At 40.6% G+C, this 18,232-nt stretch overlaps 1 protein-coding gene across 8 annotated transcripts in view; it reads right to left on the bottom strand.

The window, feature by feature from the left end:
- Positions 1-18,232, bottom strand: part of numb (NUMB endocytic adaptor protein) — a 29,903-nt gene that overhangs the window by 11,251 nt on the left and 420 nt on the right. For 3 of the 8 annotated variants that reach the window (XM_065487084.1, XM_065487082.1, XM_065487086.1), the window contains exon 1: positions 13,936-14,320. In XM_065487084.1, the coding sequence (XP_065343156.1) occupies positions 13,936-14,028 (93 nt within the window). In that variant the 5' untranslated portion in view covers positions 14,029-14,320. Of the gene's footprint in view, positions 1-13,935; positions 14,323-15,202; positions 15,297-18,232 lie in introns of those variants that run through there. The other 5 variants (XM_065487085.1, XM_065487081.1, XM_065487078.1 and 2 more) reach the window with 5 other exon arrangements.

Genomic DNA, 18,232 nt, shown 5'->3' with positions numbered 1-18,232 from the left:
ATCGGTGGCAAATGGTCGGACGAGAGTAATTGGACGTTCCTATGGTGGCGGAGAGATCCAATTCCGCCGACCACTGCTCCAGATCAGAGACCGTTTTACTCGACAAGCACCAAATAACGATCGCAATTTGCATAGAAAAGCCAGCAAACGAGCGCATGGGATGCATGCGAACGTTCACGATAAATCCGCAAGCAAAATTCGCTGCTGTAGCTTAGGAATTTGTGCGAAAAATGAATATGAAATGGCCGTTTTTGCTGAGAAATGGCAGGGGCTGGAGCTGAATGCGAAACAAACTTTGGCCGTGGGGGGGAAAGAAAACTCTGGTAACTCCAACAGCTAATATTGACAAAAGGAAGGCGAAAGATAAATAATTCAATACCGCTGTTTGGATGTTGCCATTTTAACGATGCCACTAAAAACATTTTTTTATTAATTAAACCATAAAGTTCTCCAATTTTATTATTGATGGTTCTTGTGAGCATAAAATCTGACCTTCCATCATAAGAGTGAAAGAGCATCAACCTCTTTTACACTATAAACAGCGAGGGGAACGTCTAAGTGGGAATTGTTAACTGTGTTCGTCATGTTAAGAGAAGCTTGAGTTTAATGGACCGATTTCTCTGTTTGGCACGAAGGCTTTCAGTTATAATGAAATCACGCCAGCTGCATTGTGCTTAATGTATCTTTTGCGCATCGAATAAGATTGTAAGTTAGAAATCAGCCCAAATAACACAAGTGAAACATATATTTTTTAATAATTTCAAACGTCAAATTACATCTCAAGCTAAATGACGAGACGAGAATCTTGCTGTTTTTATCCAAAAGGGAATCCATGTATAGTGGATATAATGAAGTTAATGTAAACTATTGAAATGTTCTTAGGGCTTTGTTTTAAGCTAATTGTTGTCGGACGTTATATAGAAGCGGTGATCTTTTCGAATTTACTCATTGTTGAATTAATTATTTGAAAAGCAACGTTTAAAAATCTTTAAGGAAATGGCTCCGACTAAACGAACGTCTGCAAGGAGGACTGCTGGGACCACGTCCACGCAAAGGGCCCCAGCGACCAGAAACGGAATGACCCTGCAAATCACCCTCAACGGGGAGCAGGTTGAGCGGCTGCGAGAGGCTCTCTATATTTCTGAAAACGCCGTTGAGGTGGACATGCTGCGGGATCAAGTCCGCAATCCTCCACCTGAAGAAGGTGAAGGAAATATTGACAGGCGGAGGAGGAGGAAGAGACGAAGAAGACGAGCAAGCAGAAAGTGACGTTGGACGGCTTGATTTTCTTCTAGAAATAAACATCTTTTTAGCGTATTGCATAAATTTTGGTGTGTTTATTTCTTTCAGTCAGTGACTCATGCAGTTTATTTTCATACAGCTTTCCAAAATTGGTTTTAGTGAGATCGTAAATTGAAGGCTGCGTGAAAATATTATTTTCTCTGGTTAAGACAGACCTAGACAGACCGGTTGACAAGGTTATAAAGCAGTTGTGATTGTTGTGGTTGCTAGGGAGCATTGTCATTTATTATGCAATAAAATACATGGTTTTGTAAAAGTGGATCCTTGTAATGAAGGCTTGGACGGGTTGCCTCATGACTAACGCAACGATATATTTGCATATTTGTTTCGTCAAACAAGGCGTAAAATTTGGACCAGAATTAAAGTGCATTGCAACCGCGAAAATAATTTTGATTGTTACTTTTTTATGCCTTTCTTCTAATTGTAATTTATTAGATTGTCCTTGTATATTTTGCATTTTTGACCACGTGCGTATCAGGAATCAGCAATAATAATCTGTATCTACCGACACGTTGATTCACTGTTTGCTTGAAATAGCAAAGTGTTTACTTCGTAAATGCTGTTTTTTGGCAAAAAATGAAACGGGTGGTTGAGCCACGATCTGCAATGCGTGTCAATAAACTCAGCTTTTTCAGCGCAATCAACGAAGACGGCGGATTCCTTATTTATCACCTCACACGAAGCGTGTTTCCCAAAGAGCCAATCGATAAATCTCACTGGCATAGCGCTTTGTTATTTTTAACCCGCGCGGCACCGGAGTGAGGGTAAAGAAGGCGCTTCTTTTCTTCCCTGAATGTGAGATGCATTGCAATGAGACAATAAATAGCACACCGCGCGACGGCTGCTGCAAAAGTGTACAGAGCGCGTAAAAACCCTTCTGACGTCAGCTGGCCGGTGCATTTGTAATTCTTCTCTGGCTGAGCAAGCCGCGTGCGAGTCGTTTTACCACGAGGATTTGTTTGGTTTTCCGCTCTGGCGATGAGCGGCCTTGCGAACATCACTGTGCGAAACAAGCGAGGATCCGAATAGAACAACTGGCCTCGGATGTAACTATTTTGTTTGTTTAAACACTCCAATTTATCTCTTGAAAGAAGAAGGCTGTGCGAATATGTCATCATAGAGGAAGGAAACATTTCTCTCTGACATTACCGGTCGTTTTGTGGCTTAAACGAAACAGCCTTTCCAGATTTATTCGACAGTTCAAGTGAAGGAGACATTAAGTTCATTTTTATAAGTACTATAGCAGCATTAGTATTTCCCCATCAACCCGAGACCAGCACTTGCACTTGACACAATTATAAAAAAAATATTAAACGTCATATTAGGCTACCGGACTTTCCATTTTTCTGGAAGGAAATTCAAGTCAGTGAAAATCTCCATTTTTGAGCATGCGTGAAAATTTAATACCAACTCTCTTGACGACCTCTTTTGGCATCATGAGCGCCGGGCAAAACTTTTGAATAATTTTGCGCACTTACTCGCGCATTGCCACCTTCGTTTCCCTGCAATGCAAAGAAAAAAACTTGGCGGTCGCGCCTCCCCCTTCGACGGCGGAGCGAACGACCGCGCAAACGTGTGGCGAACACCTACTAGCGGTTCATGTGCTCCTGGCGTGAGGTGCCACGTTTTCTGACAGAGTGCTGTCGTGTTTTTTTTCTTTGCGTGTGGCTTCTCTTTCTTTTTTTTCTAATCGCTTGAGGTTGTTTTATTTAGTAAACTAAAAGCAATTATTAATATTGCGTCTACCTACTCTCTCGAGGCCATAAAAAATAAAATAAAAAAATCAAGCCTGTAATATGTTTGCATTGTGGATTTGGGTTCTGCGGATTCTTGCTGATTAGATTACATTTTCGATTTCCTCCATATTATATAAAATTGATTCTCATCACAGCGGAATAAGCGAATTTCCTCTCCAAGAAGTGGGCGGATAAACAAATATGGAAGAGACTGTGAAATAGCAATATAGATGGCCCTAATAAGCATTCATTTCTCTTGGGATCTCCAGTGCATGCTCAATTGGGATAAAGTTGCTCCTAGGTGACCAACAAAGTAATTATACGGAAGCTGGCCGGATCCAATTACAGTCAATAAATCTGTTTAAGCCCCTGTTAGCAAATATGGAAAAACAAACAAACACAAACCAGACGGTTACTTATTTTGCGTTGCGAGCTTTTTCCATTTGCTCTAGAAAGCATGCACTTATTGTGCCTTGCCTCCACTGGCATTATTTATTCTTGGCTGCCGCGTAGCTTGCCAACAAAAGTGCAGTAACCGACTCTCGCAAATTCCACTGCATCCAGAAATCCAGCAGTCACAATGGAAACGGTAATGGAAATTCACTTATCGAGTCGTTTGGAGAACGCGGTTGTGATGCGAGCATGACATTCAACCTTTGCCGCCCTGGTAACACGCACAAAAAGAGTCCCGACAGCTCGTTTATGCATTGCAATTAGTCGGGTGAAGTGGCGGCGCAATATATTCGCGAACAGGCGGCAAGAACATGAATGCAAACAGGCGGCGTACTGGAAAATAATTTCACATTCGACGAAGACGCACCGCTGCCAACAAGAACGTCATTTCGCTGCTCGAATTTCCTCCCATATCGATTCGCCACCCACGCTCGCGATTTCCAGACCGAGCAGCGGCACTTTCGCCGCCGCCGCTGATGTGAGACTCTGGCACGCACGCACACCGCTATTTGAGGCTGTGAGTTAACCGCCCACCCAACGATGATGCAATTGTTTCTCTTATAACTCGACCTTATATTTTATCGACATTTTTCGCATCGATCAATAATGAGGGCTTGAGAGCTTCACTTATTTACTGTTACATATTCACCGAAATTTGCGCCGCACAGAATGACACGCCAGAGGAGCAGCAAAATGTTTCTAGAACTCTTAGTCAAAGAAAACCAAAACCAGCTAGTAAGATTAAACTCTTCAAATTATCAGTGTTTTAAATATATTAGTCAGCACTGATCCCGTTTTAAAGAGAAAATTCACGAAATATGGACCAAGGCTCACAAGCATATTGGGATTTGCTTTATTACACAAATAAATAAAAATATATGAGGGAAAAAATATGGAAGATAAAAATATATCTCTAATTAGATAAATAACAATGCGGATTGACCGATACAATCTAACAATAGGGAATAAAAAGTTTATCAGCAATTTCCAACTAAAATTTTATCTATACAGCGTTCTTTAACATTTTGACCTGAGTGCAGCGATCGGTATTGTGTCCTAATGGACTCTTAATCAGCAGCAGTCGCCAAGCCATTCAATTAAAACTGCGCAGACTATTGTGCTTAAGTTTAGAATTCACTTGCATAAGAGAAACAACGAACAGTTTGCGTTCTCCGCTGCCGTATCCAGCGAAACAAAGTTCACCCAGGCTGCAATTCAACAAAGGGCACCGTCCACCTGTTACCTGATTAATCGAGCCTCTGATTGATTGTATTTGCATCCTTTCGAATCGGCTTTTCACTCTCTTTGTCATTCCTCAATATGCAATCAACTCCCGACGGGTTAGTGAGCGGCGCAGTTGCTTTAATTGGATTTCCCTGACGTTGATTTTATCACAGTCAGCAACAGACACTCGGTTAAATATATTTCAACGAGCTTTAAGTGCTTACTATGCGCATGAAAGGATAAATTAAATTGTTTATTTACAAAATTGATGTCAGGAGTGGATAAAGAAACCTAAGTATACCCACTTTGCTTCCATATTGATCAATATTTAAAATAAATATAAATAAAAATTAAACTTGACGGTTTTTCAATTCATGAAAAATTTTACCATGAAAACTTAAAAAAAATTAATTTTATAAATTAGGTTAATGTCCCACCGCAGTTTCTGTCTACTCTTCGATTTCTGAACAAGTCAAGTTTCACATGGTCGATTCAGCATCAGCAGCACCAGGCCAGCTAACTTAATTACACTCCGAGCCCTTTCCAGAGTTCACTGTCTGATGCTCCACGGGCGAAAGGTCAAGTGAGAGAAAAATAAATGATGGAGTCAATCAATTAGACGACTTTCTGTCTAACACACAAAAGCCTTTAATTTTTCGTGCGTTTAAATTGTAATTATGATCTTTCCGGCGGAACAATAGAACAATCAGACGTGTATCACCATAAAATAGCAGACAACCGTGGGCGTGGTAATTACTCACGGTGCGCACGGGGAAATGATAATTATCATCATCAAAAATGTACAGCTTGTTGCTCCACACAAGGCGTATTTCATTTGAAACTAATTTGACACGCTCCGAACGAGACCTCACAGAATCACGTCGGCGTATGGTGCTCGTAAATCTCTATTGATAAATTTGTCCCTTTGGGGGATGGCGGCCCGACGACTTTTCATCCCTCTTTGAGCTGCGGGCTCACATATATGTATTTTAACAGCTTCTTCTCATCGAACGTGATTGTGGGAAAGAAAAGGCAAGGTTATTTTAGTCAAAGCTCTGCTCAAAGGGCTCAATTTGGAATTTCTTGGAAATGGCCTTGTACCCGCGTACAAGGAATGGCAGAATTCTCGCTGTATTCAACAGGGATATTATTTCCTTAAAAAGGAAACATTTTTTCTCACTAAAAAATCTGTACTTGGATTGTAATATCATTGTTTCAACTCTAAGATAAAATAATATTATTGTTATTTAACGTTTTTAAATTTAAAAAAACCTTTGGAATCTCAGTTTCCCGTAAAAAGTTCCTTTAAAATCCCATCCCTGTGCGGCATTTTATTCACACGAAATGGTGATGCTACGGTGCGGTGGATCTCTTCACTCGTTAGATCCAAGTTTCTGGTCTCGTCTCTTTTTTTTTCTGGTGGTGCTCTGCTCGGTCGACCGTGTCTCCGGCACAGGCAACCCTTCCATGCCACGGGCGGCCCTTTAAATAGAAAGCTCACGCACACGCATGTGTGGGAGCAAAGCACCAGGTAAAGCACGCTGCACTGTAAAAAGCACAGCCACTACTACCGACTGGCTTATCTACCTCCTAGAGCCGATAACATCGAATCCCATGTGGCGTGGGAAGTTGACACTCAAAATATTGTGTTTTCTGTTTCAAAAAAGCCGTTGAAACAAGCACGGGTAACGCGGAGTAGAAAATTGCTCAGTCTCCGGAAACGCGATTTCTGTTTTAATCCAGTTGAATCGGTTTCTAGTTCCTGTGAAGGACCATTCGCATCCCGCAATGAATATTCATGAGAGAGTATCCCCTCTTTTGGCTTCTGGCTGAACTCTTGACCTTTTGTTTCCCTGCTTAATCAGCTTTTTTTGAAATGTGACGTTTTGAACCCCATCCTAGGATGGAATTGTAAAAGTTGGCTCGCAGAACAGCTAAAGGAGGCAAAAGCGGCGAGGGCGTTTATCACATCTCGAGCAGCCGACCGAGACAAGAGAATCGAATGAGTGAGCAGACGACACGAGAGTTACGTGACACGCACAACTCGCGAACTATTACGGTTGCCTAACCAGCGAGGTCTGTAACAGCATCAGCAGCCGCGCGGATAACTCGAGCCTGCGCTTTGCAACAAAAGACTGGTTTTTCGGCTTGCGTTGCAAATTCGGATTTGGGATGCACCTTATAAATCGATCGATTGAATTTTATTTTCAATCCTGTTGGGAAATTAAAGTAGCATGAAAAGATTTTCCGTTTATAATCAGGGGATAATATCCTACAAACATAGCAAAAATAGGCTTGTATATTTCCAGAGGATAAATATCCCATTAATCAGCTTGCTACTCGTCAAAACCTTTCAAAATGCGTTCTACCGGCAAGAGGAAAACCTGCATTATTTGTATAAACGCCCACCACTGAGCTGATTTCATCCGTTTATCCCTCTGAAAACTTCCACGCTGAGAGCTTATGAATATGTAGGATCAGCTCATAAATGGGCTGCTGGAAAACCTTGTATGTGTGCCTGCCCGCAAACTCACTCACGGAAGCCTTAAATTTGAGCCGGCGGGAATCAATATCGCGACAAGGAAGCAACCAAGCGAGCACCCGCCTTTTGTGATACCAACATTTTATATTGTGTCTCAATCCTTGCTGGCGATTTGATATGAGGTACGGTGTTGCGGCCACCCAAATTTCGACTGGGCTTTTAATGAAGTTTTTTATAGCCACGAGGGAGCTACCCAACACGATTATTGCAGCAGATCAAATTCGAATGCGTGGCAAGAGCGTCAAAGCCGAATCTGATCCGCGGCTGGAGTCTCAAGGGACCGAGAATGCGGATCACATTTCGTCTACGAGCGAAATTTGTGTCGGTACAGTGCGATTAAAAAAGGGGAGCAAGCTTTCAAAGGAGGAAATTGAAACTTTGTTAGGTCAAAGGAAATTTGTGTCTGCGTGCACTGAAAAAGTTTTGAGTATCAAAGTTGGCGACACGATCTTTTCCTGCTTCAGTTGCTTTTTTTTATTTTTGTTGGGTACATATATCTATTTGCAGTAAAAGCGTAGAATGCTCTATCATCGTCACTTAAGACTATTCTGCCAACTTTTCTCGACGTTCGTGGCAAAATATCTTACTAAATTGTGGGGCGGGGGAAATACGTTTATAAAGAGCGTAGTAAGTCAGCTGGTAAACAATGAGGCCGCAATTAGCAGGTGACCTTGACGACGATATCGTAATTACGTTAGTGAAATTATTTCATTTCCTTTCTTGCGGTGAAATTAATTATATATTTATTTAAAGAAACACCAATGGTGTACAACAGATATAGACATGCATAAATATTACAGTACACTAGCACGCATGAGAGTCAATGGGATCTTCTTGCATTCCAAAAAGTGGTAGAACTTCACATATTCATCACAGTATACACATTTGCAATCGAAACCGGCCTTACAATGATATTTCTTGTTAGTACAGTAAACATAATGATAATCGTGACAGGCGTGCCTGGTGAAAACATGTCTATTTAGAAAACAGGCAGTTTAAACCTAAAATCTCTGATGTCCAACTTTCCAAGGAGCGATAACATTAAACTATTTTTGACTGATGAAATTGAGCTGGCATTAAAGGGTATGAAAAATGGTAAAGCGCCCGGTCCGGACGGTGTGCGGAATGGGACGATCAAATTCTTGTGGGGGGAATTGGCACCCGAGATAACCGATTTCCTGAATACGTGTTTGAGGTTGGGCGGTTTCCCATCTGCCGGTGAAATTAATTAACAGTATTTTTTTATATTCTTGTTTATTCTTGTAATATAGTCAATAGAATAAATACATTGAATACAAATTTTAAAAGCAAGGAATGGCGAACAGTTCTAGCAAAATAAAGCTAAAACGATCCTTTACAAAGAAATATCACGCCGCACTGAGCCGCACAAGAAACTAAAAAAGGGAAGTAACAATTGAGCCGAATATTTTGTACAAAATATGTCTGGAAAAATGTATAGCAAGTACTTTGTGAGCATGGGATCAGATATGAACAACTTACAAATAATTATTTCTTCATATCAGTGTTATTTAAGTTTGAAGAATTGTCGAAAAGAAAAATACTTTCTCGATATTTTGTTATAATTCAATAACAAAGTACAGAGCAAAGTCAATTCCTTTTTTTACTGTCTTGATCAGAATTGCCCAGATGCACGTGACTCGCTTAAATCGGCTGGATAATCAAATTTTAAATCTTTATCACTGTTGCCTCAAGAGACGCTATGAATGAAACGACTTTAAAAACCACGTCTTGCACTGGTGACGTTTCGCGTCATGACATCACGAAATTAATACCTGCTTCATGCGTCACGATTAGAACGACGTCGCCCTCTCACTTTTAACTTAAGCTTATAAAAGCCATCATGTTGAGTTGGTTGAGGCGTTGAGGGTGTTTAAGAGGCAAGACAAAAAAACGCATTATATATCTACACAGTTATTGCATGTTTACTCAGCTGGTTATAATATGGATATGTGCACCTCCAAATTTAATACTTGTTGAGCAATAAGCCATTTTGATGCTTTCCAGAAGAGTGATCATATTTGATTCCAAATGAATATGATTATGATGATTGGTCCCATTTATACCTCAAGTCAGTTATTATATCCCAGCCCGTATATCCAAACTCAAATTCGGTGAAGCTTTCTATTTGAATATCGCCAGCGTCTGGGATTAAAAGATTGAAATTCGAGTGTCAAACAGAGCATCTGTTTCTCCCTTTAAATACCACAGCGAGAGCCCACTAAACTAAGCCATAAAATTATGCTGGTCACTAACTAAAGACCCCACGCTGTCAGCGATGCTGGTCCCACGACTCTATTTTCATAATTCAGAGTCAATCTCTCTGCCATTAGAGAAAGAGAGAGCTTTAAAAAAGCCTTTTACTCGGCAGCCACGCACTGGAGGCCTGAGAAGCGCGAGGCGATTTTATCTCAGGAAAGGCATCGTTTTTTGTGCGCTTCATTTCCTCTACCGCCCTCCTTCTCAATGTGTCTCCTTTAAATGCGGGGGCAGGTATGTACGAGAAGTTGTTCCCCACATTCGCCCGCCGCTCTCTCGCAAGCACATCTGCTCTTTTCCTATACATCTGCTCAGTGGCTGGTGGCTGCATGCACAGCATGATTATTCGGATATGCGAGAACAGTATCTCGACTTGCTTTCCTCGGCAAACCGCACGATTTCCACTCCACATTTCAAATTCCAGTTGAAAGATCAGACAACCTCGCGAATTAGGTTTCGTTCCGATTACTATTCCGCCTGTGTGCATCGGAACTGTCATTGTCGAATTGGATTTGCGTCTTTTTTGTGAAAAATCATTTCTAGCTTGACGCAATTTAATGATTACAGGATGAAAATATCGCAATTTCCGCAATTTCATACAAATAAATGGTAGAGAGGAAATAATTTTTTCTGTGGCCAGTCATGGTTGTTTGGTCACTTCGTAAATTCCATTTAAAAGCTCGCATATAGCAATAGCATGCTTTCATGTTGTTTGAAAAATACATGAGTTATAAAGGAGGATTAATATTTGACTCGGCCAGCATTCTCCTCTGTGAGTGTCAACTCTAAGAAAATCTTTTTATAAATTTTCTTCTTTTCATAAATATATATATTATACATATTTTACCCCTCATACGCTGAAGTTCACGTTCATTATCTAGATCACATATTATGCAGACTCAAATTATGGTCAGAATTCTTTGACTCTCCCCTTTTCAGAGAAAGCAGTCGCGTTTGATGCATGAATGAAAAAATCGATCCAAAATCATAGGTAGGCAGGGAAGGAAAAAGAAAACTTGCGTGTGAAAATGCACTCGGATGCATCTTCCCTCGTTACTCGAATTTTTTGCCGTGCGAAAGGAGCCGCCGCGGAGGATTTGACATCGTGAGCGAGTCCAGCCAAGGCGAAGGGGATGGGGTAGATCGTGGGATACTCGAGGGTTGGGCCAGCCGATTCTCACGCTCCCCTATATGCACGGCCGAGAAATGCACCGACTACCCCGCCGAGGAGTGCGTGTGAAAATAATATCGGCATTGTTCCGGCCACAAGCACTTGATGCTGCTTCCTTTGTTCCCATTCAAATTCTCTGTGTCCGTTTGTGCGAACACTGTGTGATTGCGTATCATTTCATGCCCGGTTTGGACTTTGGACGGTAGCAAATCTATTTGAAGTGGCTAATTGAGGATTAAGAGCTGATGAGACACACAATGAGCACGTTCGATATAGCAATAATCAACATGACGACGCGTATTTTTTCACGGGATTTGGCACACGCGACACTTTAGCACAGCTGTTTAATTATCGGGCTCACTATATAAATGCGTCATCAAGCTAAATGGTTTAATCACTTCGCATGATCACGAGAGAAAATAAACCTTCTGCCTTTTCAGCCGCCAAATTTTGTTTCCTCGTTTCGCCATGTCTGCGGTGATTATTAATTATATCAGAAACCGCAGCGCTTGGCAAAAACTAGGTGAAGGTCCAATGTCATTATTTCCCCATCTCGAAAGTGTTCTTTAAAACTTTTCGCGTCCTTTTTTATTGCTAAATCATGTCACTTGGACTGCTGCAAAACAAAATTCTGCACATGAATATAAATAACTTATTTCATATTCCAATAAACTTTTTGGACTGGGGAAAAGATACGTTCTTGTGGTGAAATTCAATGGATAAAAATCATTGCAATCTAAAATTTGTATGAGTTGGAACAATATTTCCCTGAACACTTAGTAAAAGAAAAAGTGGGGATGGGGAATGATTTTTTGCAATTAATTTGATAGCAATTAATTCTCCTGTCCAGGCTTAACAGTCAAAACCACTCTGTTGACAAAAGCAGCGGTGATCCAATTTGCAAAATAATCTACCACAACTCATTGATAACAATCAAGAATAATCAATATAACGCTTAACGTATTCCCTTTACATTCAAAAACTTACAAAATCATATTTTACAGATTTTCTTTTCTACCAAATAATTCTTTTTGCATAAAATTACACAGCAAATCACCTCGCAAAAAATGTATTATATTATTGTTTATTTTTAATGATGTATTTGGAGGAGCCTAAATACAAAATACGGAAATTTGTAAAATACAATATATTTGAAAATGATGTACACGGCTCTGGAGTAGCGTTAGATGCCGTGACTTAGTGTTCACCAAAGTGGCTTCGCATTTCAAGTAGTCTCTGTGGGGCCGTGCGGCACACGTGCGATAAAAGAACGAAATAAACATGCACCCTGTATATTTCTCTTGGGACTGAAGACACTCGGCAGCGGTATTAAGGAAGAATGCCTCGGCAAGTGCACTTAAGCCCAGGTTCGCGTCAAACAATGCGCCATTATCACCTCTGCCACAGAGACAAACACACATTACATTACAGATAAAAAATATAACGTCAGTGGCCTTACATAATTAATAATTCAGTGCATTAGAAGCGCGACAAATTAAAATTCTTAACTGTTTAAATCGACGATTTATTTTTAGATTTACTGACAAGTCTGAGTGTTATCAACTCATTAATAAAATGCTATTGTTATAGGCCGTAAATATTTACTCTTTTCTCTATCCAACTTGGTATCGAAAAAAATATTTTCGAAATTGAGGAAAACAAAACATAGCATGATTGTCAGATTTTTTGAATTTTCCGTATTGTTCAGAGGGTGAAGAATACCTTCATTGTGCAGAAATAGGATAACAACCCTCAGCAGCACAGGCGGAAATGACGTGCGCCGCACAAGGTTGAGCAGATGAGCATGTGCTGAATAAAAAGCAGCTGCAACTTTTTGAACGATGGGGGTGGGAGGGAAACAATTTTGGGCACGTGTTCCAACCGACCGTTCAGCTCTTCCTCCTTGCTTCCCTTGTCGGTCAATTAGGACAAAGTCGAGACGAAACTCTTCCTACATTATTATGTAATCAAACAAAGCAGGAATCATTTTTGGCCAATTGCATCATTTGAATAGCGTTTAGTACAGCGGCGCTGAAAGGAAGGCCTCCAACACGAGCCAGAGAATGCGTTTCATTATCAATCGAAGAGAGAAAGCGGCTGCAGAATATAAAATATCACCGCATGGTAAGAGAATACGCCCGCCGAGGCGGACACGAGTGGAATGTCAAGTGCGTTCAACTCGTTGCTATATTTATCTAGCAAACGGCAAATTTCAGTGTTTACCTGCGGCATCCTGTTTTCAAACATTCCTAATTTAGAAAAATATTTGCGGACTTCACGCTCCAAGCGGAAACACTACTCCTTCTTTCTCACATTAATTTAGAGCAACGAGATCGTCAAAAGCTGCTGCTGTCCATTTCCATTTAAATTCAAATTGGCGTTCATCTCCGTCACGCCAGACGAACGTTCTAATTTGTGTGCAAGCAAATCAGACGATCCATTTTCACATTTCCACGCGAGATACCATCTCGAACGTGAGAGTGCACCTCGCGATTGACAGGGTCAGAAGTCAACAAAGGGTGGAGGAGCAGTGATTGTGACAGCTCAACGTTTCACACCTTCGGAGCAGTTGAGAAAGACGAGATTTGGCAAACCGTTTGTTTTTCTACCACGCGATTCTTTAAAAGGGTGCACCGCGGGTGAAGACGTCAGCTCGCTATATAGGTAACTAAGCGCGGATTTGAATTAAGTTATACGCTAGATGACGTCATCCGCTCAAACGCCAGTGATATCATGCAGTTAATTTCGCTTTCCGCAAACTATCGAGTAGCATGACTCGGCGTTGCATTTCGGACAATTTTATTCCTGTTTGCATGAATCACCTGAATTGGCACTCAGGCTTTTCCTGATGCACTTCGACGAACCGGACCGATTTGATGGGAACATTTTCACAGCAAATGAGCCAATTTAAATTTGAATAATAAATATCTGCGCGTCTCGGCAAACCCCAGCGTCTGTCTGGGACCATAAAACAATAATTCCGTGGGCATCGAACGAGCCAGCGATCGAGCAGAATGCGTAATAATAATTCAGCGAAGGCCACACGATCGTCAACACAAAAAGCCAAGCAGGCAGGCAGGCAGGCAAGCTGGCTGACTGGCTGGCTCTCGTGATCGTGTGGAAACAACATAATGGAGCCGCCGCCAGACCAGGTATAGGTAGGTAAAAGTGTCCGTCGCGCCGCGGAGGGGAAGATGAGAGAGAGAATTCAAGGCTATCCGGTCACATACCTTGCTGGGGCTACGAAAACTGCTGCGTCCGTGGGCAAAGGACCTGGTGCGGCCCAAGGGCTCGTGTTGAGGGGCTGAGTTGGCGGCACCCATGTTGCCAAAATAAAATTCCGCGATTAATCCCGGATTTCGGCGCTCCTCAACACCTCATGGCACTCGCGAACACTTTCTCAGGCACTTTTGCGGAGACTTGAACGCCGGTTGGTGAGTCCTCCGAAGTAAAGACACCTTGTTCCTTGGGTCGTCCTAGGTCGTAGACCAAACCGGACTGGAGTGAGCCTATTTAAGGGAGGGCTCGGCGAGCGTGGAGCTTGCTCACCTTTGGCTCATGCACCGCGAACTGCCGAGGTGAGTTCCAAGCAACGCAGCCTGCCCGGCAGCCGTTTGCTTGCTTTGGCCAGCACCGGGAGGGGGGAGGCCAGCAAATAGGGGGGTATGAGAATTTTCCCAGCTCTTTTATAACGTATTGTATTAGCGTGCGCCGTGTATTTTTAATGCTGGCGCAATCCGTATGGAAGAGACACGGAGAGGCGGGGTAACGGTTTTCAAAACAAACGCATGCGACAACCACCACCACCCTGGGTGTAACGTGAAATCGACAATCAACTACTTCTTTAGAACACTTTTGGAGACTGATTGTTGTTTTGACCAGAGAAAAACGCGAGCTTTTTCTCTGAATTTATTTTGCTTCGTCGAACAGCTTTGTCTTCAGTTAATTTGTGGCACTTTTATTACTAAAGCGTTTGGTTTAGTTTGTAATTAATTCAGTCACTGATGGTAGTATTTAATTAGTATTATAGTGCAGGCATTTGAATAATTTTACAGGCACTTCACGTATTTTTCATAATCATAAATCATGAGCAATAAACACCAATATAAAATAAATAAAATATTGAAGCCGTGAACTAAAACAAAATCAAAAATTAAACTAATATATTAGTTTAATATTGGAAAAATATTTGACTACCTGCGATTCAGAATTTTACAATCATACAGCTTGAAAATAATATACACTTATATTTCTAAAGCATGATTTTCAAAACCTCGCCCTCATTCCGCAGGAAAACGCGAGTGACGGTTTGATTTTCAAGAAATCACAGACACCTGCCTCGCCACCGATTTCGGTTATAATTCTAATTGGATGAGAACAGCCATCCAGGTGGTAGAGAAAAAATCAGGTGCCTTCTCGACCTTTGCAACGGTTGAAATCCTCAAGCTCTAACAATAAGTCGTAGCGGATAAAAGAAATATGGAAAACAGTACTTACACAAATATCAGGAAGATTCTACCAAAGAAACGCTGATTTATCGCTTCATTTCAGGGGTGTCCCTGCGCATCTGAGCAACCATCCTTCGCCCATCCTGTAAAATTATTAATATAAGAAACAGTTCTTATTTGTTCTCATCCTCGCACTCTGGTAGTTTCACTTTCCAAAGTAATTTCTGTCGCATGTTTATTCATAAAACCAAAGCTGGCGTTATGTGAAAGACTCAAAAGGCGAGGAGAGCTTCGGGCAGTGAGATATATTGGTGCTCGGACGACCTCGGCACACACTCGAGCACCCAGCAGGGTCTGTGACCTGGCTCCCGCCATGTCACCATATCGTGCAGTATCCGATGCCCATATACCTCATTCCTCAGTTTCATTTCAATGAGTTTGCTGCTCACATTGGCGAGACAAAAGCTCCTGTCGTTTGTTAGAAAAACGACCAAGGCACAAGGCAACCACTGTCCTTTCGTGCAATCCATCTAACCAATAAACTCCAAGACAAGTCATTGTTTCATTTTTTCCTAGCAAAACCGCGAAGCACGTCCAAAAGATTTATGAAAACCCCGGAAACAAAATCTAAATAATTTTGTAAAAGAAAAGAGAGTTGATCGTAACCAGTGAAAAATTTTTCTGTGAGTGCAACAAATTAAAATTAAATAATCATAACAACTGCCAACTACTAGCAAGGATTAAAAAAATATTTAGGCTGAAAAAAATACTATCAATGCTTCAATAATCAATTCAATATTTCGTGTCTCTTTTATATGTATTTAAGAACTATTCGAATAAGGAAAATAACACTTATTGTTAGATAATCGGTCTTTAGATTAAAATATAGTTTAAGGCATAGTTATCAGAAAAACTGTTAATTTCAATGCAGTAAAAATTAACAAGTAGTATTATTTATTTCTTGTTATTCTACGCCAATGCTGTTAAAGTAGGTGGAAAAAGAAACGCCTATGACGTAAAGGAGCAACATTATCTTTAATTGAAATATTTTCTGTTGCGATATATTTCCGTGAATTTCGATATCTGAAAATAAATAGAAAAGGGGAATAAGAATTAAAAATTCATATTTATTGTTTTTCGGGCTCTTTTTAGAATCAAATGTTATTTCCAGCATTCCTCTACGGAATGACGTTCGTTTTACAAGCAGCGCTTTGTTTGGAAACAAATATTATTATGTTCTACCGTTCTACCGTCAAAAAACATCGTGCAAAAACTTTCAATGTCATGCATAATGCATAACATGCGATTGTAATTGTTAGCTGCACAAACAACTGTGAGCAAAGCATCACATCATGGATGGCAGTAAATTTTGATTTGTGGTCGGAAAAATCTCAAACAGCAATCAAAACAATGAAACAAAGCAGAGCAAACCACATTTAAACGACTTGAATGGCAGCAATTATTGCAAAAACACTCGACTTGCAAATAATGTATAATAATGCATGCACGTTTTATCTCGGTATCGGTGGTGAGCAATAATTATTTCATCAAAGGCTGCTTCGCCAGCGAAACTGCTCCGCTTGAAATAACAGACAGAGCCGAGAGCCGAGCTGATAAAATGAGCATGTGGAACAGACACAGACTCGCGCCACCGTCTCCAGGGGCCACTCGTCACTACTGTTAGCATGAATTAATGCGCGTACGAGAACTAGTCTGTGCTAATTATTTGTAATATAGGTGCCTGACGCCCTTGCTTAACAATTAGACATAGAGATTCAGCCTCCAAAATTAGCGATTTTTTATAATTATTGTACCACTCTTGCTCCTATCAGTTTGAGCGGATTAATTTTTTTAAAACAGCTTCGTGATTGAATTTAATTTGACTCTGAATTGGCGAGGCAACTCTACTTTACTTTAATATTTCAATTGTTGGATGCAATAATCAGATGATCGATAAGCTTTGTTCTAAAATTTGCAACAGTCAAAGAAGGACCTTGCTACAGTCAAAATTTAAAATATTCTCCAGCGCTTGACAACATATTTTGGCAGATTTCGATTCCTCTCGTCGAGATTTATTTAATAGTGCATGTCACTTTTTGGAGAAACGATTTGTTTTGAAATAAAATCAGATTTTAAGTAGGGAGACAGTCATCACCGTTTAAAAAGCATGCTAACTTTGCAGCCACTTTTCTAAATAAATTATACTGATACAGTGATACGATACTTTTGTCAATTTTGGCTTCAACTGAATCCTAAGGGCTCAGTTCATCCATTGGCAACGAGGATTTTGCAGTATCAATCCTCTTTAGTATTCAAGACGATATTTCACGAATTTGATGCCAACAGAATAATTTCAACTTGAGATACCAGAATAGATCAACAAAAAATAGCAGTAAAATCCAAAAGAAAGCAGTTTTAACCTATAAATTATTTGTTTAAAATAATGAGTAACTTTTGCTGAGTTACTTTAACCATCATTAAACATAAATTTACAGTAATATCGACCTAATATTCAAATAGTGCGCAAGTATTTAATAAAATTATTCATTGCAAATCAAGAGGTTGGAATTTCTATGAATTAATCTGGTCACGAAATCTACTGTTTAAGAATAAGTTTGGTATGCGTGTGTTGTTGACCTTTACAAACTAATTTCAAACGATCGATAACAGGGCAAAAATTGAGGTTTCCTAAAAAAGTAATATAATTTAATTTTCGACCCCCTCCAGCACAAAAGAAAATTTGTACGAATTTCAATAGTTTTGAGATTCCATTTAAACAGAAATAATAAAATAGAGCTGGATGTTTGAACTCTTGATTTCCTTCCTCAGCGTGACGCCTCTGTTTCTACTCGGAAACTACACAAGCATGCTGCTTTCCCGCCCGGAAAATCAATATCCTCGACGAGCCCAAACAACCCGCACCCCACACGCGAGAGTTGCAGCGCCAAATTCGAAATGTCCAAAGCCGCGAATACAAAGTGAAAGTGGCTAATTCGTGCATTTTAATGATCGGCCTGCCTTTCATTAAAAACGCCTTATATGCACCGCGAGTTGCGAGAAATCTGCGTCTGGCGACCGC

Source organism: Cloeon dipterum, chromosome 3, assembly GCF_949628265.1.
Source record: "Cloeon dipterum chromosome 3, ieCloDipt1.1, whole genome shotgun sequence".
Classification (NCBI taxonomy): domain Eukaryota; kingdom Metazoa; phylum Arthropoda; class Insecta; order Ephemeroptera; family Baetidae; genus Cloeon; species Cloeon dipterum.
Note: the sequence above shows the minus strand (reverse complement) of the source record. Positions and strands in the feature narration are given on the sequence as shown.